The sequence below is a fragment of the Desmodus rotundus genome, chromosome 5 (genome assembly GCF_022682495.2).
Source record: "Desmodus rotundus isolate HL8 chromosome 5, HLdesRot8A.1, whole genome shotgun sequence".
Taxonomy (NCBI): Eukaryota; Metazoa; Chordata; class Mammalia; order Chiroptera; family Phyllostomidae; genus Desmodus; species Desmodus rotundus.
Window position 1 is genome coordinate 48,916,843 of NC_071391.1, and position 26,922 is coordinate 48,943,764.

Here is a 26,922-nt window from a genome sequence, read left to right on the forward strand (position 1 = left end):
CTTAGAGTATTCCCAAAGTCTGTGCCATTTAATTACTCAACATTTTTACTTTCCTGAGATATTTGAGCCAATTTAGCTCATAAAAACATTTGATTTTAAATATCTTTAGATGGCCCTAGCTGGTATGGCTCAGTGGATTGAGTGCCGACCTGCAAATCAAAGGGTCGCCGATTTGATTCCCAGTCAGGGCACATGCCTGGGTTGCAGACAGGGTCCCCAGTAGTGGGGCATGTGAGAGGCAACCACACACTGATGTTCTTGCTCTCTCTTTCTCCCTCCCTTCCCCTCTCTAAAAATAAATAAATAAAATCTTTAAAAAAGTATCTTCAGATGGGCCATTTGAAGAGATAATGTGGTATTTAATTCTACGTGGGCAAGGTCGAGGCATTGTATTTGTGCTAGGTGTGCCACCAGCCCATGAGGGACTGCCGCCAGCTAGACTGTACACCCCGGGGTGGGGGGGTCTTGAGGATTTGTTGTAGTCCAGAAGCCGTGTGAGATTTCACCCCACTTTTAGTTTTTAGGTCCATGTTCAGGTTTGATGTGGCTCTGTTTTCTCCCACTGTGTGGTGGGTGGGTTTCAGATTTCGCTACGGGTCCAGGCCACTCAGGACCATTGCAAGGCCTAGGTCACACAAGGACTTTCTTGACTGGGTTAACTCACGGGAGACTTATTAATTCAGTCAGACATTTACTGTGTGCCAGCTGTTTGCTAGGTACTCGCCAGGATGTTGGAGATACAGCTGTAAACACGGTGGAGTCTCTTCCCGCAGGGCTGGGGAAGGTAGACAGATCTCCCGAACTGCCTGTGTTTCTATGTGGGTGTAATTACCTGCAGTTTTGGTCAAGTCTGGATCTTACGGGGAACTGAGAACGGAGAGAACCCTGTGGGTCACCGTGATTTCTTTAATACGTCCCTTGTTCATAGGGTAATAATTTGGGCAAAGGTGGATGATATATTCTAAAATTGGTGGTCATTTTTGGAATTGCTGTTTTATTTTGGACTAGGTTTAGTTGATTTAAACTCTTTCTTATTTAACTTCAGTTTTTGAGTGTGTGAAACATGGTACAGAAGTCAAAACTACATAAGCAAGTACCAGGAAATCTGGCTTTTATCTCTGTTCCTTCCAACCTGTTCTCACCCCCATAGGTAATTATTTTCTTCGGTTTCTGGTTGAACCCTCCCGTGTTTCTTTTTAATCGCATTAAATCTTGGGAGAAGGGGAAGAAGGAAGGAGGCGGGAAGCTGAAGAAAAGAGGTGAATGGGAGGGGAGGAGAAGAATTCTGTTTAAGTAATGCTTGTGAAATGTGTTTTTGGCAGTCTTTTTGTTCCACTGCCACTCCTGTTAACTCTGAAAGAGGCAGTAACTTTTAAAAGATAAACTTTTTATTTTGGCATAATTTTAGATTTACAGAAAACTAGTATTAAGTTAGTATTTTAACTAATCATGGTAATACCCTAGTACTTTTGAAATAAATAAATAAGGGAGAAGTCAAAACGTCATACAGCTCAAGGTCAGTGCTTTAAGTACAGTTGGCTAATTTGTGGAGTATTTTTTTTTGTAAACCTTCCTTATAAAATGCCCTGATATGGTCAGTTCTGTTTTATCCACATCAGTGGAGGGAAGCATAGAAAAAATGATACATTGGTCATCCACCCAGATAAGCGTTCGCACACTCCATTGCTGATTTTAGAATCCTAGAGCTTGGAGTTGGAAAGTGGCTTGGAGGTGATTGTGCTAACTTGCTACATAACACAGGAGATGTCGTCAGCAATATCTGCCTTCATTACAGATTCGGCCTCTGTCAAGCTCTGCACACTGCTTTGTAAGGCAGTCAGTCCCGTATTTGTCATTAAATTATTCTCTTGAGTTGAAGGATGCTCTGCTCTCTGCAGCAATAGAGTCTACAGACCAAATTATATCTGAGAGGTATACATACATATAGGATATACCTATACATATACGTATAACCTCTTTGCGTTCTTTCTTCGTTTCCTTCCTTCTTTGGAGATATCGTTCTCCTAAAACACTGTTTTGTTTCTTTGTTTATATTTGGTTACTTAGAAATGTTGGGATAAAGAGGACTAATGATCATGACTAACCCTAACCTCATAGGGTTGTTAGGATTACATGAGATCACATCTATAAAGTGTTCAGCACAGCGCATGGCACACAGTAAGCACTTAATAAGTGCTAACAGTATAGTGGTGGTAATGGTCTCTGTCATCAAGTCTTTTCTTCCTAGACTAATAGGGAAAGTAGCAGTAAACAACTACCTATAACACAAGGCTGAATGAAAGTAAGTGGTACAGTAGAGACAAAAGCAAAGTTCTTATTCTAAGAAAGGAGCAGTTTCTTTCAGTTAGAGATCAAGAAGAAGGAATCTTGTCTCTTTAACTTTGAAGTGGAAATAGAATCTCTTTAAAGAGAATGATGTTCTAGATTACTTCTAGCAAAAGCATGGAGCTGGGAAGGTGCACAGAGCCTTAAGATGTCCTGAGTGACGGAGGGGTTAAGTGTGGAAGGTCCGTTGAGAAGTAACGACAGGAAACGGAGAGGGCGGATTGCGAGGGGCTTTGAGAACAGTAATGGGAAGTTTGTGTTTTGTGCTAGAGGCTTTGGGTAATACTTGCAAGTCTTTGAGTAGAGGACGAGTATTTAGCCGCAATCTTAGAGCTAACTAAATGTAATTATTGTGTACAGGCAATTAGCGGTTCCTGTCGATTTAAAACCTTGACTGAGGGCTCATGGTAAATACATAGCAGGAGATTGGTGCTGTGATCCATGGTGTGAAATGGAAACGGTTGGCAGATGGTGGGAAACTGAGTCTTTTAGAGGAAGCCCTAGGAACCTCTCTGTAAATACAGTTCGGGCTTTTTATACTTAGAGGATTAAACGAATTTATTGGACACTAACCGTCTCTCTCGAAGTATCTTTGTTTCTGGATTGGGAGACAGGATTACATATAAAGAAGGAACTGTGCTGTTCTGGTTGACTGCACATGTAATTAAAGATGGACTCACCCCAGTAGAATAGGCTGCCTTTTAGCCCGCAGGGAGAGCTTTAAGCATATTTTAAAACTGAACACTTTGCTTCTATTTTTAAGTCTCCAGAAATGATTATTTGACACAGGGACCCAGCCTTTGGGAACGAAACTGCGTGCTCAGATTTCAGCATTGCTGGCATTTTTTCTTTGTGATATGAGATGACTTGGCTGTCCCTTAAGTTATCTTCCATTTTTATTGATTTCTACTGTTGCTTAAGGAGCTTTTGCCTTTCTGATACACTTAGGACTCCAAATAATTCATGCCTCCTAGTTTGAGAAATTGTTGGGAAGGAAGCCTTACTAGGAAATGGAAATTGGCTGGCTGCTGGTCAAGTGAGAATTTAAGCCCACTTTTGGGTTATTGGCTGGATGGAGCAACCAGTGAGTTATTGCTTTATTTTTTGGTCTTGGCCTCTTTTCCCGTCCAAGTACTAGCCAGCATCCGACCCTGCCTAGCTTCCGAGATCAGACGAGATCGGACGTGACACGTTCAGGGTGGTTCGGCTGTAGACTTGGCCTCTTTTCTAATGGTTGTACAGATAGAGGAGAGGGATGGTCTGGCATCTAGACTGAGCTAGCCATAGAGCTGTATGTATGTAATAGCTGCTGATTTTCTGTTAGTATGAGATGGACTTTGCATGTCTGCCTGCATCCTTCTGAAGGGAAAAGGCAAATTACTACTTAGTTTATGTTCCAGGAAATACTAATGCTGTTCTGCAGGTATATAGCACTTAGGTAACATTTATGCACAATGTGAAAGTGACCTGTTGTAACCTTGTAAATAAAATTCAGCAGGTATAATTCCCATTTGACAGAGAGGGCGCTGAGACATAAGTAAGAGGCTGGGTTAAGATTGCTGGCTCAACAATAAATGACATGTCACTGTCTTTTATTTTTGAATTGTAACTTTGAGAAAATTTTATAGGAGGAAAAAACTGAATGCCCTTCCTTTTGTGGTTACTTTTCAGCGTCGTCTTAGACATCTTCGGAACATTGCTGCCCGGAACATTATTAATAGAAATGGCCATCAACTCCTTGATACCTACTTCACACTTCACCTGTGTAACACCGAAAAGGTACACAAAGGTAAGGGATTCGGTGAACCTGCTACCCACAGATTATTACTCCTCATTTTTATTCTTTTGTGACATAAGTGCCCCTTGCTGTTATTGTTTACCGAAAAGCTAAATTGTCATGCTGTGACAGTATTTCATGAGCAGTTATGTGTATTAAAGAAACATGACATTTGGATATTTCTTCCAGCTACCTGAATTTTACAGGGATAAGTTTATTATTCCTTTATGAATGTTAGCGATTAATGTCTTCATTCCAGTAGCTGTTATTTAAAATAGATGATATGAGTCTAGTATCCAGTACTAATTTGCTTCTCTTTAAAATGTAATTGGTTTCTTTAATATTATAATAAAACTGGGTCCTACTTCATATCATCTCATGTCTGTGATTCCTTGTGTATATGGAGTCATTTTCTGGAAGAATTGGCACGGTTTCTTTGAATTCAGCTTTATGTATTGAAATGTTGATTCTTCCACAAGTGACAGTTCTAAAAGTAGACCACATATTTGATTCAAACCCACAAGAATCTTTTGAATACTTGTTAGATGAAAGGCACTTTGATAGAATCATTTGACCTTGTGTCAGATGGTAGAAGAGAGGAAGCATGGAATATTGGATTAGGGTTGGAAGTATCCACACTAGACGTAGCTCCGCTATCTACTGTTTAGCTGTGTGACTTTGGACAAAGATCACGGCTTTGCACCTCCTTTTCCCCATTTGTAAAGTGGAGATAATGAGTCTTATGAAGCTGGCAAGACAGATTGTTACGAGGATCGCCTGAGATAAGGTGAGATCACACCTGGCATGGTGTTATTGAAGGTCTTCTTATATTAATGAAAGGTGGCATTATGTATTTTAATAAAAGTTTCTAAGGACTTGAAGTTTGTCCTGTGGCAAAAATGAAATATTTCAATGACACTTATCTTTTGGTTTTAATTACTTTAAAAGACCATTATTAAAGCAGTAGTGGTTTTAACAACTTTTTTGTTTTTTCAATTTTAATACCAGCATATGCTCATTAAAAATTCAATCTGGAATTATATAGAGTAGAACCTCCCCCTATGTAAGTAGCATTAAATAATTTTTAAGGATGAAAAAGGACTCTAAAATCTGCCATTTTCACATAATTTTATTTTATTCTTATTTTTTATTCTGACCGCTGCACATTTTTAAAACAATTGTTGCAATCTGAAAGATCAATGCTAGCTACTATAACAAGTACCACCGATCTCAGTGGCTTAACATAACGGATTTTTCACACAGGGTCGGGTGCAGGTGTTCTTTATTAGGTACTGTCTTGGCAGCTGTCCGCTGGGTGGTGACGCAGGCATCCAGGCTCCTTCTATTTTGGAATGCCGCTGCCATCAACACACGACCTCTGGCTTGGCAAGAAAGGGATTAGTGGAGGAAGATAAAAATCTTTAATGGAAAAGGCCCAGCTCAATTCTGTTACATTCTGTTGGCCATAAATCTGCGTTGTTCCTTTTAGATGAAAAGGGGCCTGGGAAGTGTCTTCCTGTGTGTCCAGAAGGAAAATAAACAGTTTGGTCGCTATTTGCCCCAAAGGTATAAGCATTTTTGCAGATCTTAATACATCTGATCTACTGCTCACTAATTGCTTTTGTCACTAGCAATGTCTGACAGAGCCAGAGTGGTTTAAATTTTTGATATGTTTCTGTATAACCTGTTCTTGGTTATCTTCATAGAACTTCTGTGTCCTTGCTCCAGTTACTATGCTAATTACTACTAATTATCTCTGATAATAGTTATTAACATAGTACTTAGCGCATCTTAGGTATTTGGTAAATGATAGCAGTTGCTATTAGAATTGTAATGTTAGCAATCATAATAGTAGTCTCTAAAAAGAGAGCGGTCACAGAACTGGTTGATGACCATGATGTAACAACTTGCCTAAGAGATAAAAGAAAAGTGATTTTTTGTTCTTGTTTTTGTAGTTTGTCTTCTAGCTCAAATCTTGATCTTAGAAATTATCATGGACTGTTTGTTGAGGTTATCGCAATAAAACGATCATTAACACCATTCGGGAACAGCTGGTGACAGACCCCAGGGAAGCCCGGTATCTGGTGGTGTTGAGTCTGTCACTAGCTGGCAAGCCCTTTGGCTAGGGCATGCAGTTAACTTATCTCTAAGATGAGAGGACTGGTGATTTCCGAGACTTCCTTCTGCTCCAGAAAATGTCACGGATGAACGAAGTCTGTTTTGTAGGTTTTGTCGGGCCCATATATTGGGTTCTGTAACTTTTATCTACTATAGGAGCCAGGGAGCTCTTTCCTTGCTAAACCCAGTTAATACCGCTTTCTCTTACTGGACCTGTGATGCCACGCACAGGTCTAAGTATTCATTTCATGATTATTATGTGTCCCGTGGTGTAGGATGACCGTTGTAGAGAGTCAGTGGGCTCTTCTCACAAAACCACATGTGCCACCTGCTTAGTGGCATCATTTGCTAGTTTTAAATGAGAGGTTTTTTTTAGTGGAAGAATATCTGAAATGCTGATTTTAAGTTATCCTTTTGTGTCAGCTGAATTCACAGCAGACCCTAAGAAGTTATATATGAGATTTAAAAAGTGACATCTTTAAGCACTCTTAGGAGACTGTTTACCTTTTAGGTAGTTCAGTGCCAACACTAGTTATCACATCTCCAGAGTACAAAGTCTTGTGTTATGGGTGAGGAACTAGGTTTTGATCTTGGTTACCTCTTAAACTTGGAATTTTTATAAAGTCAGTGTTGTTCTTAAGCCATAATTATTTTCTCGCCATGAAATTCGAGTGCCTGTCCTCTCCTGGAATGTCAGTCAGCTATCTTGAATACATCAGAGGACAAACTCTGTATAATCCAATTTGGTGATCTCATAGTTTTAAATACCATTCATCGCTAACAGCTTGCAAGTCTATATTCTTAGCTTGGACCTCCCCTCTGAACTCATAGTCCTATGTTCAGTCATCCACATCTCTCTTTGGAGTCCAGAAGGTACTTAAACTGAGTTTCTGGTATTCCAGATCTGAATCACCTCCTGTATTCTTCCTTCTCTCAGAAAATATTAACTCCATCTTTCATTTCCTTGGCTAAAAACCTCGGAATCATTCTGGATTGGCCTCTTTTATATCCCACATCCAATCCTTCAGCAAATACTTTTGGCTCTTACTATGACAATATATCCATAATCTAATCACCCTTTACTACCTCCAGACCATGAGCATCTCTTGCCTGAATTGTTGAATAGTCTTCTGGCAGGTGTGCCTACTCACGTACTTCCCTCAGCATGTTCTCCACTGAGACCGTGTTAAAGTGAAAGTGAGATCATGTTACTCCTCTCCCTAAAACCCTCCTGTGCCTTCCCGTCTTACTCAGTAAAAGCCCAAATCCTTGTGGTTTTTCTAGAAGGCCTTCTGTGATTTGACCCTCTGTTACCTCCCGGAATTCACTTCCTTCTATTCTAGTTCCCCGTTCCAGCCACACTGACCTTCTTGCTGTTCCTTGAATATATCAAACCTACTTCAGCTTAACTCTGCACTTGCTGTGTCTTTGGCCTGGGCGCACTTTCCTCCTGCTGCTTACTGACGAGCTCCTGCACCTCCTTTCTGGTCTTTACTCTGAGTGTTTACTGAGAGAAGCCCTCCTGATCACTGACCAAACCCTTTTCAGAATTGCGACTATTCTCCTCGTGTCTTCTGTGCTTTACTTTTCTCCACAGTACTTAATATCATTTGACACCCTATATGTTTGATTATTTGGTTAATGGGTATCTCTCTCCACTAGCACGTAAACTCCATGAGGGCCGAAAGTTTCCGGTCACTTTTGTTCTCACTGTACTATCTCCAATACTTGGAACGATGCTTGGCACATCCTAACTTCTTAAATATATATTTTTTTCATTAAATTTTTGAATGTCTAATGCAGTTCATGGTTCGGAGTACATATGACGTGCACTTCATGGCTCTCGTGTGTGTGTGTACACATACAGGTCTGTTTCGAAGTCTTCCTCTCACCTGTTCTCTCTCCCTGGTTTCCACCCCACCCTTCTGACCACTGTTACTCATCTCTTGTTTATCTTTGCTGAGATTCTTTATACAAATACAAGTAAAATCAGTACAGAACTATATATATTTCTGTGCACTGAAATTTTCACTTAATATGTCTTACATGTTTTTCCACATTTAAAATGTTTTTCCACATCCTAAATGTTTTTTCATATGGGTCTATAGAGAGCTTCCCTAATTTTCTGCACAGATTTGCACTGAATAGATGTACCTTACATTATTTAACTGTCTCCTATTGGTAGACATTTATAGGTGGCTCCAGTCTTTTGCTGTACACACAGTACTGTGTCGAATAACTGTATAAGCACATTATTTTGTATATTCCAGGAAGCAGAAGTATAAAGAGAGTGCAATTCACAGTTTTGGTAGATACTGGAAAACTATCCCCGTTTGCGTTCCCACTTGCTATGTCTTTTCCCCAGAGCCTCACCAGCCGGCTGTACAATCAAGCTTTAGAATATTTGCCAATCTGATAGGTGAAAACAGTTTATAGTGTAGTTTAGGATTGTGTTTCTTCTATTATGAGGACGTTGTGGTACTGAAGCGGCATTTGCTGAGAGAACGGAATGCTGTCTAACAGCCAGAACAGGCCATTGGAACCAGGTCCTTCCTGCAGCCTCTGTTGCCTCGTTTCGTAGGCCTTGGCGTGGGTGGAAAATGTCTGTGTCTTATGGTTCCTTTCATGTACAAGTAGGTCTCGGATGACAATCTTTTTTTCTCAAATTGAACTAATGAAAATTAATAGATTGTATTAATAAAAAATAATTTAAAATCCACTATTTCATTTGAGCCTCACAAGCACCCTGTTGTTTTTCAAGTGTTACTCTCCTTTGACAGGCAGAGAGACTGGCCCCCAAAGCTTGACTTGTTCAGGGCCCAGCCGACATGTGGCCGATTTGGGACTGGGACTATTTTGTGACTCTAAATTCCCTGTTCTATTCTTTTCCATGCTGCTCATTTCGTTGACAATGTTGTAGATGTAACAGAATGATAGTGCGCGCCCGTGGTTAGCACTTTAGAAATTACCTCAGACTCGAGATTTCTTTCCAAACTGTGTGACTTTGTTGACCTCTCCGCATTTAAATTAGCCATTTAGCACATCCGCTTTGAGGGTCTCATGGAGAAGAAAAATTGCTTAGTTTAATTTACACAAACAGCACAATTTTGAAAGAAATAATGATACTGTTAATCTTCTAGGAGCTAGAGATATTTATTTTAGGAACTGTTTAATAGTTTAATTTAACTTTGCAGATTAAGCTGAGGAATTCTCTCAAAGGAAAGAGTATCTTAATTTGTCTCCCACTGATTTTAAAAGTAATACATATAACAGATTCAAATAATACAAAAATGTAAAACTATAAAGTGAAAGTACTCTGTTATAAAAACAACACCTTTTTAGTTCTTTCAGTCTTTTTTTCTAAAAATATGTATGGTATAGATAAATTAGAATATATGTTTATATACAAATACATGACGTACATATGTATCTGTAGTTAATTCATGGTTGGAATAATTAGCCGTTTGGGGAAATAATGAAAAGAATAATATGTATGGTTGCCCAGTCTTGCAGAAACAGGTATTTTCACAACTGGGATTATAAATTGGTACAATGTTTTTAGAGAATAATTTGGCAATATTTATCAAATTCATGTTTTTCTTTTTGTCTTACAATTTTACTTCTAAAAGCTTATCCTATAGAATTAAATATCTTAGTATATATGTCTTTAAAAGGTTATTTATTTATAACATTACTTGAAATATCTAAAAAATAGTAGTAACCTAAATGTTCATCAGTAGGAGATTATTTCTTTATTTTTTCATCCTCACCTGAGGATATACGTACTGATTTGAGAGAGAGGAAGGGGGGGAGAGACAGACAGACAGACAGAGACAGAGAAGAACATCGATGTGAGAGAGATACATTGATTGGTTGCCTCCTGTATGCGCCCCTACCAGGGATCGAACCCATAACCTAGGTATGTGCCATTTCCGGGGCTTGAACTCACAACCTTTTGGTCTATGGCATGACGCTCCAACCAACTGAGCCGTCCGGCTGGGGCAGTAGGAGATTCTTTTTAAAAATAATTAGAGTTATCCCTTTCTTTATTTAACATAATTGTTCAAGATAGAAAAATTAGAAAACTTCCAAGGAAGAACTAAAAGTAAGCAACTTTTACCATCTAAGATAAATGTTGTTAATATAATTTAAAAAATTTGGATCCTGTAGTAAATTCTTAGAGCCTACTTTTTTTTCACTTAATACATTGTGACTGTCTCTCCACAAAGTAGAATCACCCTACCTTTTCTTTAAGGGAAGGCGAGCGCAGAGTGATGTAGATGAGGCGTTTGTCAAGAAGTGCTGTGACCGAAAGGGGTTGCGCACAGGAGTGTCCCATCCCTGCCTGCTCTGTGTTTACTGCCTGACACTTCCCAAGCTCCAGCTATTATTAGGGGACCGCCTCGGCAAGTTGCACCACGTTGGAGTTTTACCTGTACTGTCGCAGGCTTGCTGTATTTTTTAAAGTTCATTATTTTTAAACTTATGTCTAAGAGAAATGTGTGAGATTGTTGATTCAAAAGTTTCAGTATGTGAGAAACAATAGCTATCTCGTATCATCTAGAGTCGCCCCAAGTACCAGCGGTGTGTACACCGCACTTGAGAAGCGGTCCCCTATAGCAAGCTAAGGGTACAGAGGTCCTTGTAAGCGCTGCAGAGACAGAGCGTCGGGGAGGTGCCTTCAGCAGGGTCAACAGGGAAAGCTGGAGGGTGGCTGGGCCCTCTACCCGAACCTCTGTCACATTTCTCTCTTTCGATTGTGTCTTCTGGTTTCGTAACATTTACAACATGCTTGAAGGTTTGTAGAATCATGAAATTTTAATGCTCACAGAGGACCTTTGGTTATTAGTCTAATTCTCTTAAGTTGTCTAATGAAAAATTGTTCCAAAGAAAATTAAAGGGACAGAATATTAATGATGGGTGGAACTAGACGTTAGGTTGTTTGGTTGCTGGGTGAGCACTCATTCCCCAGTACCACAGTGCGCAGTCATAACAGACGTTTGAGAAAAGCAGAGCGTGGGGAATCCCTTGTGGAGAATGGCGATCGGTAGGGGAGAAGGTGGTCTTAGTGTTAAGGACTCCAATTTGAATCTAGGGAAATAGGAGCCAGTGAAGTAAAAATCACTAACTTAAATCTTAGTTGGTTTTGACTTTTCTTTACTAATGTTTTTCCCTTTAAAACACTTTTATTTAATCTTTATTTCTATTTTATTTTATTTTTTACAGATAAAGATATAGAGAGGTTCGATACCTTGGAAATGTTTTAAGTGTTATACTGAAACATGTTAAACGATTTACCAGACTGAGAGTTAATGAGCTTATTTTCTTCCATATCACTTATTGTTTTTTTTCTTTTTTTCCAGAATTTTATAGAAGTGAAGTGATTAAGAATTCCTTGGTAAGTTTGACTTCTGACAGGTACATATATGTCCAAGCCTACAATTCCTGTTTCAGAAAATGCTGAGACATAAAATAAGGTCAAGTTCAGTTCTGGTATTGTGATCCTTCTACAGTTAACTCTTCTGCCTAATTGCGCTTACGTCTTCATCGATTTGTGCATTGCTCTATCTCTGGTGCTTAGAGCGTGCCTGGCACATAGTAGCTGCTTGAAAAATATTTGCTAAATGAACTGGTATTTTTTTCTTTTAAAAACTTTGGTGTTTTTTTCAACTCAAATTTTATAGTTCTATTACTTCTATTTACTATAGAGATTTTTGACTTACCAACATTGTAATAAATGAAATCTTCATTTAGATATAGTTCTAAAAAGTTTTATGTCTAGGGCCACTGTCTGGGATCCTCCCACTTGTTTCTGGCAATGCCATTGCTCAGTCGGACATTTGGAAGTGTCCTACTTTTGATACGCTGTCCACTTGCTATTTGCATAAATGGCTTCATTTATTGGGCCATGTCGATAAAAAGAAGAGCTTTATGGTAATGATAATATCCCTTTAGTGGTCCAAGGCCATACTGGAATTGGCTACTGTCCACATTTTGAAACCTCACCTTCTAATACTTTTTCTAACTCACTGTACCCTAGGCGTACCTCAGTTTTTTTACCTCGCATGTGAGTGCGTCGAACATGCCGAGCTTATCTTGTTCTTATGCTCTGCCAGAACAACTTGTTTTTCCGGCTGTTCAGGTGGCTGAAGAATTCTTTGAGGTCTCAGCTCTGTCACTCCAGCCAGGCCTTCTGTGACCATTCCAGCTGAAGTAGTTCTTTCCCCTACTCACTGTTTTTCCCGTCACCTGTTTTATTTTCTTCGGAGCATTCATCACTACCGGAAACTCTCACGCACGTGTTTGTTGGTGTTTATTTACTATCTGTCTCCCATGTACGAGAACGTATGTCCCGTGAGAGCGGGGACCTTGGCAGCCATGGTCACCTATGCAGTCCTGCGGTGTAGAGTAGTGTGGATGCTCAGTATTTGTCAGATGAGTCGGTGGATACCAGTGATTGTTATGTTTGCAGAAGCCTTTACATATGTTATCCCGTTTTGACCCTTAGAAAAACATGTAGATGGGGTAGGTGACACACGGAGAGGCCCAACAACTTTTGCAGTTGTACAACTGTGAGACCCAAACCTCGGTTCCCAGACCTTCCGGCTTAAAGTTTCTATTGCTCTCTCCTCTTCATCAAGCTTCTTCCAAATATCTCAAGTATCATAATAGATTTGGATCCTCGGCCAAACGGCTCCCTAACGCTGGTCTCTGAGGAGCTCCAGTCATCAGTAAAGCTCCTCATACATTACACGGTTCATGGTGAATGACTAGCACCGTGCCTGACACATAGGAGCTGCTAAGTAAATACTAATTTTTCCTTTTCTTCTGGCTTAAGTGGAAATAGAAAGGGCCCACAGACAGGTGCGAGCAGGGGAGGGAGCAGAAAGAGGAGATGTCACTTGGATTTGTCTACTCCCTTTTCCGTAGTCAGAGCTCCAGCTGGGGATGGTTTTGCATCTCATTTCATTTTCTCTGGGTTTGTATCATAATGGACCCAATGCTATACTGGCACCTTAGTGTGTTATTCTGCATTATTAGTATTGTATTTACTTGATACTCAATTGGCTTCCAAATCCGTATTTCTGAACATCCTCTCTCTGAATGTTTATTCCTGTCTTTAGCTTCTGTTGACTCCTGCCTTCGATTGCTTCTGACCTGTCTATGAATTGTGACATCTTCGTCCCTGGTATACGTAGGCCGAATAGTGTTTTGTAAACTGGATTCCAGATGAGCGAGAGGGTTGGACAAAAAGACTCCCAGGGTCCTTTCAACTTACAGTCTCTACAGTGGTTGTTTCCTGAGTGTATCTCTTCACAACATTTGCTTGCATTCTACTTGTTCATGAGCATTTCCTCCCCTAAAGTAGAGGAGGTTGGAGACCGCCCGAATATCTTTATGTCTCCCTAGCTCCCACAGCATTCTGTTGGGTAGTTGTTTGTTAAATGTTAATTCATTGATATTTCCTTTTAGGGATATTCTTTAAGATTATGATAGTTTTGGCAAGGATTGTTGTACTTTTCTTTTATACCTTAATATAAGTTTGGTAAACTTCAAGTAATTTCTTTTCCTTTTGAAAGGAGTCTTAGCTGTTTGCTCAATCATTGCTGCTGATTCAGATTAATGGGCATTTAGCATCACAGGAGTCAACGACCCCCAGGGAATGTGCTGGGGATGTCACAGTGTCACCTCCCTTCTCTGTCTCTGAAGAACCACAGATGAGCAGAATTTGTTGATTGTTTTCCCTGCTTAGGAGTTTAATTCCTAAACTAGTTTGATATATGCTGAATAGAACTAGTGATTTAAATGATTTTATTTCTCCTGGTTACCACTGTGCTTGGCGTAGAGAAGGTGCTCAGCACCTTTCTTAATCAATGGACTCGTCCACAGATATTTCATTGACTGACTTCTAATTAGCTACTGAAGGATTAGGCAAAGTAATACTTTATTTTGCTAAGCTTTTGGTAAATTTTCACTTGGGTGAACTAAGATGGGCTCTGAGCTTGTGAATCATCTTTTTTACTCACATAACTTTAAGGATTTGACTGTTTTCCCTAGGTTTGTATTCTGAGCTTGGTCCTTGGACCAGAGTGTCCTGGTTTTGCTATTCTTTTTTTTAGTTTTAAAAAGGATTTATCTATCTATCTGTCTATCTATCTATCTATCTATCTATTTATAGAGAGGGAAAAGGAGGGAGAAAGAGAGGGAGAGAAACATTGGTGTGAGAGAGAAACATTGGTCGGTTACCTCTTGCATGCTCCCAACTGGGGACACGGCCCACAACCCAGCCATGTTCCTTGACGGGGAACGGGACCAGCAGCCTTTTGGTTCACAGGCCAGCACTCAGTCCACTGAGCCACCTCAGCCAGGACAGTTTTTAAAAAAAATTTATTTACTTATTTATTTTTTTAAAAATGTTTTTATTTATTTATTTTTAGAGAGGGGAAGGGAGGGAGAAAGAGAAGGAGAGAAACATCAATGTGTGGTTGCCTCTCACGCGCCCTACTGGGTACCTGGCCCACAGCCCAGGCGTGTGTTCTAGACTGGGAATCGAACTGGCGACCCTTTGGTTCGCAGGCTGGCAGTCAATCCACTGAACCACACCAGCCAGAGCTTGTTTTTTACTTTATATTTTTCCATCACCATTTCCACCCCCCATACCCTCTTCCACCTCCACCCTCTCCTCCCCACCCCCCAGTTTTGCCATTCTGATGTCAAAGGTAACACGGAAAAATGGACACAAGATTAAAAAGAGAGTTTTCCCTAAAGGTTAGATAAACTGTCCTTATGTGCCTGTCCTGTGCCTCTCAGTCCTGAACACCCCAAACTAGTGCTGTCCAGCCAGCTTTATGCGACGAGAGCCGTGTTCTGTCACTGTCCCTTGCAGCCACCACTGGCCACATGTGGCTGTTGAGCACTTGAAATGTGGTTAAGTGTTCCTGAGGATCTGAATTTTCAGTTTGACTTAATTTTACTTTAAATAGCCACAGCAGCTAATGGATATAGTATTGGACAGCACGGTTCTAGATGCTTCTGAAAAGCTTTCTTACGATCTGTAATACAGCAGGAAGAAATTTCTTTTTGTGTGTGTGCTTTAAAAAAAATACACACTTTGCACTCACACTGCTAGTACCATTCCAGGTCAGTAGAGTAGCTGTTCATAGGGCTGCAGGTCCTTTAACGTGCAGGATAACCTCACGAGGGCAGGGGCTTGCTGTGCTTCAGCCTTGGATCCTCCGTGGGCGTCGTGTTGTGCTTGGCTTGTGCTTGGCAGACAAGCGAGGAGAAAACAGTTTATAGTGTGTGTGTATATATATATATCTCCTAATCCGACTTGTCAGTTGTAAGACTCACCAGTATCTTATGTTCACCGAGAAAAAACAAACAGTTCTGTTTAAACTGAAACACAGGGCCTTGGCAGTAGTCCTGTGTGAATTGTGATTCAATCTTAGGAACCTTTTGTTACTTTGAAATTTGTTTCACCCATTTCAAGAGAGTATTTATTTGGCAGTTTTTTCTTCCTTCAGGTTCACTGCTTGTCCTGTGACAGGGAATCTTTCCTATGTACTTCACCAATAAAGTATAAATCTGCTTCCTTAATTTGTTGGAATTTTCTTAAGTCCTATGAATGAGACGGATGAGGTTTTTTCTTCATTGACAGATATTTGCTTCTCTAATACCAAGTTCATGCCGTGTTGCTCTTTTTCTGTACCTTCCTGCCTCCATAAAAGCTTAGGACTTTTTACTGAATTTTAACGTACAGATGAATTTACAGATCTTAAGTATGCATCTCGGTCATTATCTTCAAGTCGAATGCACCCATGTAACTAGTGTCTACATGAAGAAACAGATTTCCAGCGCCTAGAAGCCCCCGTATGCCCGCTTCAGTTTCTGCTACTCTCTTGACTTTTAACGTCCTAAGTTAGTTTTACTTGTTTTTGAGCTTCGTGGCAATGAAACCATACAGTATGCACTCTATTGTGTCTGACTTCCATGTTTTAACTTTATATTTGAAGAGTCACCATTATTATTGTTAGGATGTATTTGTAGTTTGTTTGTTTTGTAGTGTTCCGTTCTGTGAATATACCAGAATGTGTCCAGTCTTCTGCGGATGGTTAGTTTCTAGTTTGTTGCTGTGAACTTTCTTGTATATATCTTTTGGTTGAATGTATGAATGCCTTTCTGTTGGGTATGTATGCAGGAGTGGACTTGGCTTGGAATATGCATGGGACCAGCTTTAGTACACATTTCCAAACAGTTTTCCAACTTTATTGTTTTATTTACACTCTCACTAGCAGTCTGTGAGAGTTCTGGTTACTTGTGAACACTGTTATTTCTTTAATATTTAATTTAAATTTTTGATAGATATTATGCACAGGACCTCTTTTGTTTAAATCTAAATCAATAGAGGTGTTTTAAATGACAGTTAAACTCAGCATACTTAGTGCCTAACTTAGAAGAGTCGATGTGAACAACCGCTACTTTTAAGGTTGTACATGCAGAGGCAGTTGATGACTGCCACCTGGTGGTCCAATATTGTAGGACTGTATTGGTTTTAACATTCCTAAAATCAGAATTTATCTTATAATGTGAAGAAAAGTACATATTAGAATTGTTAAATTGGAATATATTAAATGGTAATAAATATAGTGGAGTAAAATAAAGCAGCAAAAGGGAATATCTGGCAGGGGTGCTTGCCTGGTAATTGTATAGAAGAGAATCATTTGAACAGACACCTGAGAGACGTAAGGGAGCAAACTATGTATCTTTGTGGGGAAAGGCTCTTCCAGGCCAAGAACCAGGGAAGTACAAAGGCAGGAGAGTACTTGAGGTTTTCAGGAAATGGCTAAGAAGTTAGCGTGGTTGAAGTGGAGTGAGCGGGCCAGGTTTTTCCAGGCAAGTATGACAAAGGCGGGGCCAGGGAACTGAGCACCGGGGCAGCGAGGAAATGACCTAGAGAGACAGATGATAGTGAAAGGCTGGATGACATAAGAGTAAGATTTTGGAAGGGATACAATTATAGGTCACACACGATTAGGAGCATCTGGTGGACAGGCCCCCCCTGCTTACTCATTTTTCTGTTTTCTGATGCTCTGGCACAATGCTTTACCCAGAGAAGGCCAATAAATGTTCACCGCATTGAGTAACAAGAATAATCCACCTTTGACAGGTTAGATGGTGGAGATGTGCCTGCAAGTTACACACCAGAGTGATGGTTTATTCTAAGATATATTTAGCATAAAATAATTACTGGTGAAATGTATTATTTAGCTTTAATGTCTATGGCTTCAGCTAGCCGTGCCCTCCAAACCATTTGTTAACTCTTGGGAACTTGGTTATTTTGGGTTCAGGAGGAGGTTATAGCCTTAACATGATTGGAGGATCATTGGTAATAACTAAAATGATTGAAGCAGTAAGAATGGAAGGAACCGAATTCTCTATAAAGTGGATTTTGTATATGCACAAGAGACAAATTATAATGAACCCACTTATATCCATCTTTAACAATTACAAAATTAATTATTAGATGAAAGTTTAAAGGGGAGTTTTATCACTTCTATTAAAAAATTAAAAATCTCGCGGTGGGAGTAAGAACAGTGACAGCTAACTCATGTGTGCTTTTTAATACATAAAAGGTATGATCGTGAAGTACCCACCTGTAATTCAAGTAGGGTGTCAGCTGCAATATATGTATTGTTTCTTATTCTGACAGCAATGCTCTAAGGTAAGAGATATGCCTGTTTTACTAAGGAAACTGAGGTTCAGGCTGGGGGACTTGCTCTGTCTGGGCTGTACAGCTAGTGGTGACTCATAAAACTGATGTGCCCAGAGCCCTGCTCTTCTGCAGCATCTTGTTGCTTCCCTATATCACACTCCTTCAACTGATTGAATGTCTCCTAGAGTTAGATCGCGTAGAAATCAGTGCTGGGCCTTATAATTGAGTAAACAAAGTTCTAGAGCATGTGTTAGGGAAAGCGTGTAACATAATTTATCAGAACCATAAATTTATGTTGGGATTGTGATTGCCTGAGCTCTTAAAAAAAAGATTTTATTGATTTATTTTTAGAGAGAGGGGAAGGGAGGGAGAAAGAGAAGGAGAGAAACATCAATGTGTGGTTGCCTCTCACGTGCCCCCTACTGGGGACCTGGCCGGCAACCCAGGCATCTGCCCTGGCCTGGGAGGACTGGGAATCCCACCAGTGACCCTTTGGTTCACAGGCTGGCACTCAACCCACTCAGCCACACCAGCCAGGACTGCCTGAGCTCTTTTTAAATCTCTGGGGAAAAACTGGCATGAACAGTACAAATAGTCATGGATGAGATACTGGCCTGAGTGACTCTCAAGGTTTATTTTTCTGTTCAGTTGTGACTGAATGAACTAACGTTTCATCTTTGCAGGTGTGTGTCTGTGACTAGGGAGCTGGCTTCTCTTGATTATGCCAAGTTACGTTACCCCGTGTTACACTGCATTGTGTGTAGGGTCTTCCGGCTTCGTTCAGGTCAATGGCATGATTTGGAGGGAGACTGAGATAATGGACACGTGCAGTTATTTTAGCAGGGAAGAAGAGGATCCTATGAACATACGTAGAAGTATTATTTGTCTCAGTTTGGGATAGGGTGGTTAGTAACGGTTTTCTACCAATAAGTATTTCCTAACTTGAGACACGAAGGATGAATAGAGGTGAATGAAACAGGGGAAAGAAGAGTTTATTGGGCTGAGGAATAAATACTACTTACCAATTCAGTGAGCAGTTCCTGAGAGAGTTAGCTGTCTTGTATGTTTTGAGAAAGTTGAAACACTTTTTATGAATTTTTAGCTGTGTTTCTTGTGACCACACATTCGTTATTGAGTATTAAGAACAGTAATAGCTAGTTTGTGTGTTTCGAAAATTTTCTTTTTGTGTATCTCTCCAATTAAATAGGCATGAATTGAGCTGCTATTGATCAATGTTTTAAAGACATTGTTCTGGTACTAAATAATGATTTAACATCCACTGTGGGTAGTTAATGGGCAGTGAATTTTTTAACGATATACTATCCTGACATCCTGCCACTGTGAATTAGTGAATATGGTTTAGGTCCCTAAATGGTGTTAGTACTTGAATAATTTGTTCTATCTAGAAAACAGGCTGGTGTGTTTTATAAATATAAATAAAAATCACCTTATGGGTCATTTACAGTAACATTATTGAGCAATAAATCTTTGAATGTGTGGCAGACTGTGTCAGCCCGCATCTGAATGCACCAGCTCGGGAGTCAGTACTCACTGCCTGGCAGCTGTTTTACGCAAGTATAAAGGAAGGCCACTGTAAGAAGGCACACAATAGCTCTATTATAGTAACGTCGTTGGCTTAGGAAAGAAACCCCAGTCTTCAGCCACATGAAGTAACTTCAGAAGACTACTGTCCACTCCAAAGGGTTTTAATTTATTTTAGAATGAAGTATTTAAGAATATTTAATACAACTACTACCTCCGAAATCTTATCCCTCACTTAGTGCCGCTCTCAGATATATTCACCCAGTCTTCACTTTTTTTTCACTTTGGAAAGCAGTGGGTATTTCATGCTTTTTCTGGGGCTTATCATTGGCAGTGAGGTTTGGGGGTTATTTTGTTTTCTAGAGCACGCGTACTTCGTCCAGAGGTGACCCTACACACAGGCCAGGAAATGGCTGCCTTTCCAGGTGGTGTAATTCGAAGGACAGGAAGGTCCTCCAGCTCCAGTTATTTAGGCTCTGGGGCCTAAAATTACACCATGAAGAGATACCTTCATTTGATTTGTAAGATGCTGTATTTTTCCCATTATTGGGTCTTTTAAAAATTAGTTTTATTACCTTTTGTTGATATAGCACATTAAAGGGCACAAATAATAGCCTGATGACTTTTCAAAGAGATCAATGTAACCAGATTAAGAAATGCAACGTCGGCACCTCTTGTGTTTTCCCTCCAGTTAACTACCCCCTGCAAAGCAGAACTGTTATCCTGACTTTTAGCACCGGAGATTAGTTCTGGTAGTTTTTGAACTAGCAGTTTTTGAACATAGGGCATACATTCTTTGTGAGGTTCGTCCATGTTGCTGCCCGTGGTAGTTCATTAACCCTAAGACCTTTTGGCGGCCCCACACCTTGGGCACAGTAGAGGGCTGCTGCTCGGCGAGGCGCCGGGTGCCGTTCGCTCCAGTCCCTTCCGTGTCTCCGGCCCTGTGCCCTGTCCCTCCTGCGCCGGGTGCTCCCGCACGCAGGAGTTGGAGTCCACCAGGCTTGAGGTACTTTGAGGGCATTGTTTCTGTGTTGGTTCTGAACAATTGTGTCTTAACTGTTGAATAAATAAATAGATTATCATATGATTAAGGATATATGCCCTTTTTAATGACTATAATAAATAAGAGCTATTTTAAAATACTATTATCACCCACGCCTGTTGTGTTAATTGGATTGTCTTCTTGGTTGACTTAAGTTTGGAATTTAATACAGTCATGAGGTCTTCGGTTTTTAAAAACAAAATGATCTACAATCTAATCGAAATAACGGTAAACAGGTTAGAGTCTTCCTAAAGGGTGCTTTCGTTTCCATCAACAGAATCCAACGTGGCGGAGTCTTGATTTTGGAATAATGCTGGACCGTCTCGATACATCTGTGTCTTGTTTCGTGGTGAAGATATGGGGCGGAAAGGAGGACGTCTACCAGCTGTTGATCGAGTGGAAGGTTTGCTTGGATGGGCTGAAGTACTTGGGTCAGCAGGTAATTTTGAGGCTGCGTTTCAAATAGTTGTCTTCTCTATATTAACCTCTTCTTCCAATTCCAGAGTTTATGATTGTTTACATAATTATAGAAATTTGGATCAAGTAAAAGCTTTTTAAAGCTTTTCAAAAAAGCTTTAATTGAATAAACTTATGAAGAAGGACCCTAATATGCTAATTTAAGAGGGGATTTTTTTTTTTTTGTAGGAAGGAATATGCTTTTTCATAGCACAAGGCTTCTTCTGTCTTACCAGAGCTCTTCCCCCCAGAATCTGAAAATTAAGTCGAAAATAAGGAACAAGGAACATACGCTATTAATATTAAACACCTTCTTTTATGACCAGAAGCACTGGGGTATTCTAGGAATAAGAGGAGCTAGTTACCGTTTCTCGGGCACAGGGACGGCACACGCCTGGCTCACAGACTGTTACCCGTTCCCCACGAGTGATGCAGCTAGGTGATCACAGCACTCTTCTAGCTGAGCGCAGAAGTAGCACCACGATCCTTGCTAACACGGTGTTCCAGGACGCAACTAGCAGTGCATTAGAACTGCGTGTGAAATGAACTCTGTTTGCCGTCCCTAGACGTAGCTTATTACAGTTAATGTTAATAGCAACCTCGTGAAGGTTGATATTAATTGCTCTTATTTCCCAGATAGGAAAATTGGTCCTCAGGGAATTTAAACTGGTGTATGCCTGCGGTCCTTGGTAACCCGCCCGCTTTACCTGGGAATGAGTGCCCTTTTGGTTTTGTGGTGCCCGTAGCACTATTGTTAAAGGTAACCCCCAAATGTTAGTCATATCTACAAACACCCCTGATGTTTCTTAATATTTTATTGAATAATATATAAGTCGTGGTATGTATTTCTTTTTTAAAATTGTTTTCAATTATATTTTATTGATTATGCAATTATAGTTATCCCAGTTTCTCCCCCTCTGCCCCTTCCACCCAGCACTCCCCGCTCCCTCAGGCAATTCCCCCACCATTGCTGGTGTCCATGGGTCATGTGTGTAAGTTTTCCAGCTACTCCATTTCCTGTGCTGTACTGTACATCCCCATGGCTATTCTGTAATTTCCTACGTGTACTTCTTAATCCCCTCACCTCTTCACCCATTCCCCCACACCCCCTCCCATCAGGCAACCATCAAAACGCTCCCCATATCCATTATTCTGTCCCTGTTCTTCTTGTTTGCTTAGTTTGTTTTTTCAGATTCAATTGTTGATAGATATGTATATATTAACATTGTATTGTTAATAGTTTTGATCTTCTTTTTCTTAAATAAGTCTGACGTGGTCTGTAGGTGTCCACTGGGTGAGCATGCTCTGGGGATTCCCAGGGGGTGCAGGCCAAGGTCAGCCCCCACCTATGTTCTGCCCGGGTACACCCTGCCTGAGCTATAAAGTGATCTGAGATGGTGCTACTTGTGCTGGGCTTGGAGATTCCCAGGCGAAGCTAAGCTGTGAATCTAGGCTGGCTGCTGCTAGTGCTGGGCCTGGGGCCTCTTAGCAAGAGGTACAGGGATGGGGCCTTACCGAGGCTGACTGTTGCTTGTTTGATAGGATTTAGGAAGTTGTGAAGCATGAGCCAACACCAGCCATTCATATGGACAAGTTATGCTTAACAGTTTGGGTGGACCCAAGTTGGGTGGGACAGAGTCTGAGGGGGCCTCCAGGGTGGGGCAAATAGTGTTAGCCAGGTTGATGGAGTCTCAGACGTGGCACCTGCCTGCCAGCTCTGTGGTTCTGTGGCTCAGTGAGGGGAGGGCTCAGATAAGGGGTAATGGTCTTTGCCTGCCTTTCTGTCTGGGAGGAAGCTGTCCCCTATCTCCTGCCCTGGTGCCAGACCCTTCACCTCCTTCCTGTGTGCCACTGGTGCCTTTCAAGCTGTTACCCTGGCACTGGAGCTCAGAGGGAGCGAGTCTGAATAAGTCCGTGTGTGGGTTCTTCAAGGGGAACTGCTTGGGACTCTAGAAGTTTCTTTCACCAACTCTATCCCTGCTGGTTTTTGCAGCCAGAAGTTATGGGGACTTATCATCCTGGCACTGGAACCCTGGGCTGTGGGGCCTGCTGTGGGGCTGGGACTCCTCACTCCTGAGATATCCCACCTGAATTTTTATCCTCTACACGTGAGTGTGGGGCCAGCCTGTTCCATGACTCCATCCCTCCTAACAGTTGGATGGATGTGGTTTCTTTAATTCCTTGCTTGTCAGACTTCCATTCAACTCAATTTTTGGTGGTTCTCAGTGATGGTTGTTCTATGATTTAGTTGTAATTTTGATGTGGTTGTGCGAGGAGGCAAGCTGTGTTTACCTATGCTGCCATCGTTGGTGTGTGTTTCTTTTAAACATATTTTCAGATTAAAAATATTTCTGCCCTCATTTTGCTTACCATGCTTCGTTTTGTGTCCTCTTAATAGTGACCAGAACAATGCATGAATAAATGTTTTCTTTAGCTAAATTCTAACCTGCTACAAATTCTTAATCTTTTTTATTTTTGTATTTTTTTCCCCTCTGTTTTATGTCTGGTCCCGATTAAAAATGGTAAGATAATGACGTAGGCTCAGGGCCTTTCTCCTCTGTTTGAATACCAGAAACTTGTTGCATTTAGGCTGACCAACCAGTGCCCTGACCTGAACCACATACGCTCTCTTCCCTCATGCGAAGTAGGCTGTCTATGGGGAGATTGTGATATTAAGCACTTGTTTACTCTTCTTCTGAGAGTATCTACATTTGTGGAGGATGGCGCTTCTTAGCACGAGAGTTGCAGGGCTATAGATGATAGAGCTGTAGGAGTTGTAGGGGAGGTTTGGCCAGAGAAGATACTTTTCAAAGTATCTTCTTTGAAAAGAAGATACTTATACTTTTCAACTCACACGTTCCTTAAGTGGTCGTTTGATTAAAATACCTAACTTTGCTTATGCCTCACCTGCCCTAATTTCAGAGTGCCAGCATTCAGGTGTCTTCATAAAAAGTTGGCGATGTTGGTAGAATAGAGAACAAAAGAAAGAGAAAACATGTTTTTTAAGCCAATTAGAAACAATATTATTGTAGAAATTTAAAACTTACCTGTGAAATAGGTGTAACAACTTAAACAGGCTACTAGAAAATCAGATAAAATAGAATTACAAATTTTTAGAGGAAAGTAAGACTAAAGCATGAGGATAATAATTAGATTCACTCCGATTCCCTGGTCTGCTTTCTACCAGGCGTTGTTCTTAGTGTTAAGGATCCAAAGGTGAGTCAGAGGAGATTCATAGACCCCCATAAACCACGGGTGCAAACACAAGGCCCGCGGGCCGAATCCGGCCTGGCACCTTGTTTCCACCTGGCGGCCGCGCCGAGCTCCTTGCCCCTAGTTAAGGAGTAGTTACATTTGTACAGTGCTAAAATTCCATTCGGCCCTTTGAAGACAACCGAGAGGCTGATGTGGCCCCCGGTGGAAATGAGTTTGACCTCCCTGCCATAAACTGATAGCATATGAATTGCTACATAGAAAGCCATGGGAGTACATGAAAGAGGTATTTAGACAAGCCTGGGTAGAGTCAGGGAGGGCTGCCTTTGGAATGAAAGTTTAGTTTTTATAACTTAGGTTTGTTGAGGTGTAATTTACACACATTTCAGTGAGTTTGAAAGATATAAAATTGAGTGACTACCACCACAGTGAATAATGCTGCTGTGAATATTTAAATAGAGGTCCTTGTGTTGACATACGTTGTCATTTTTCTTGAGTAAGTACCTGGGAATGAAATTTATTGTCCTAATGGTTAGTGTGTATTGAAATTTATAAATTGCTCTACTGCTTTCCAAAGGGACTACCATTCTGCTTTCTCATCAGCATAGTGTAATAGTTCCGTGTCTATGCAGACACTTGTTATTGTCAGTCTTTTAAATTTTAGCCATTCTAATAGGTTTGAAGTGGTATCTCATTGTGATTTTAATTTTAATTTTCCTAATGATGAAAGGATGTTGAGCATTAAAAACAAGTGTATTTGCCATCAATTTCTCTCTTGTATGCACATGCTCTCTCTTTTGTGACATGTTTGTTCAGATCTTTTGCCCATTTTTAATTTAGTTTGAATTCTCATTATTGAGTAAATGTAAATTTACTCAATAATGTAAAATTCTGCATGTATTCTGGATATGAGTAGGTCCTGTATAAGATATGTATTTCCGAATATTTTCTGCCTGTTTGTAGCTTGGTCTTTTCATTTTGTAAAGTGTCATTCAAAAGACAGAGGTTTTAAATGTTGATAAAGTCCACTATGTCAGTTTTTCATTTTATGTTTTATTCTTTTTCTGTCTTCCCTAAGATATCTTTGCCTAACCAAGGTCATGACGATTTTCTCCTATGCAGTTCTTCTTCTAGAAATTTTATAGTTTTAGGTTTTATATTTATGTCTATTAACTTTTATATAAAGTGCAAGGTTCATTGTTTTTTAGATGTATGAACATTTGTTCCTATATTCTTTGTTGTAAAGGCTTTATTTCTCCATTGGTTTACCTTGTCATCTTTGTTGAAAATCAGTTGTTGAAAATTATTTGTATGGGTCTATTTCTGGACTCTTCACTGATCAGTATGTCTGCCCCTATGCCAATACCATATTATCTTTTTTTTTTTTAAGATTTTATATATTTTTTAGACAGAGGGGAAAGGAGGGAGAAAGAGAGGGAGAGAAACATCGATGTGTGGTTGCCTCTCACGTGCTCCCCCCACCCCCACTGGGGACCTGGCCTGCAACCCAGGCATGTGCCCTAGACTGAATTGAACAGGTGACCCTTTGGTTCGCAGGCCATCGCTCAATCCACTGAGCCACACCAGCCAGAGCTCTTTTTTAATATATATTTTTTATTATATATTTTTTCCATTGCCACTTATCCTCCTTATAACCTCTTTTACCTCCACCCCCCCAACCACATTATCTTGATTATTGAAATTGCAGTGGTCTCGAATGGAGGTGATAATGAATCCTCCAACTTTGTTCTCTTTTCAAGGTTGTTCTGGCTCTTTCGCCTTTACGTATACACTCTAAAGTTAGTACATTTGTCAATTTCTACCAGAAGTCCTGCTGGAATTTTGACAGGTGTTGAATCTAAGAAAATTTGGGGGGAATTGACATCTTAAAAACATTGAGTATTTAATCTACAGGTATGATATATCTCTTCATCTGTGAAAATCTTCTTTGATTTCATTCAACAATTGTTTTTGTAGCATGTAGCATACAGATCTTGCACATGTTTTGTTAGATTTGTGCCTGTGGATTCCATGTCTATTGATGCTATTTGAAATGGTATTCCTTTCAAAAATATTCTTGTTTCCAATTTTTGTTTCTATTGTATGGAGATATTTCTGTGTTGACCTTTTATTCTATGACCTTCCTAACTCACTTACTAGATTTGGCAGTTTCTTTTCTTTGTGGATTCCTTTGGTAGATTGCTGTGTCGTCAGTCGTGTTGTCTGTGAACACAGATGGTCTGATTTCTTCCTTCCTGATGTTTATGTCTTTTTTCTTATTTTACTGGTTATGATCTCAGTACAGTGTTAAATAGGTAGAAGCGTAGAGTGGATATCCTTGTTTTGTTGCTGATCTTGGGGGAAAGTATTCAGTCTTTCACTATTAAGTGTATTAGCTACACATTTTGTAGCTACTTTATCAAGCTGAGGAAGTTTCCTTTCATTTGGGGTGGATTTGATTCACTAGCGTTCGATGAAGGCTTTTTTCATCTAATTCCATGGAGGATATTGGTGTGTACTTTCTTGAAATGTCCTTGTCTGCTTTAGCATCACAGGAACGCTGATCTCATGAAATGGATTGGGAAGTGTCTACTCTTCTATTTTTGGGAGGAATTTGTGTAGAGTTGTTGTTATTTGTTTCACAAATGTTTGATAGAATTCTTTAGTGAAGCCCTGTGGGTGTTGAGATTTCTTTGTGGGAAAGTGGAGAAG

The 26,922-nt window shown here is 40.3% G+C and overlaps 1 protein-coding gene across 5 annotated transcripts in view; it reads left to right on the plus strand.

Annotated features, from left to right (window-relative positions):
- The window catches only part of UVRAG (UV radiation resistance associated), a 279,747-nt gene that overhangs the window by 24,740 nt on the left and 228,085 nt on the right, over positions 1-26,922 (plus strand). For 4 of the 5 annotated variants that reach the window (XM_045181850.3, XM_024572534.3, XM_045181852.3 and 1 more), the window contains exons 2-4: positions 4,018-4,135; positions 11,605-11,639; positions 20,819-20,980. In XM_045181850.3, the coding sequence (XP_045037785.2) occupies positions 4,018-4,135; positions 11,605-11,639; positions 20,819-20,980 (315 nt within the window). The remainder of the gene's footprint in view (positions 1-4,017; positions 4,136-11,604; positions 11,640-20,818; positions 20,981-26,922) is intronic. The other variant, XM_053924302.2, reaches the window with a different exon arrangement.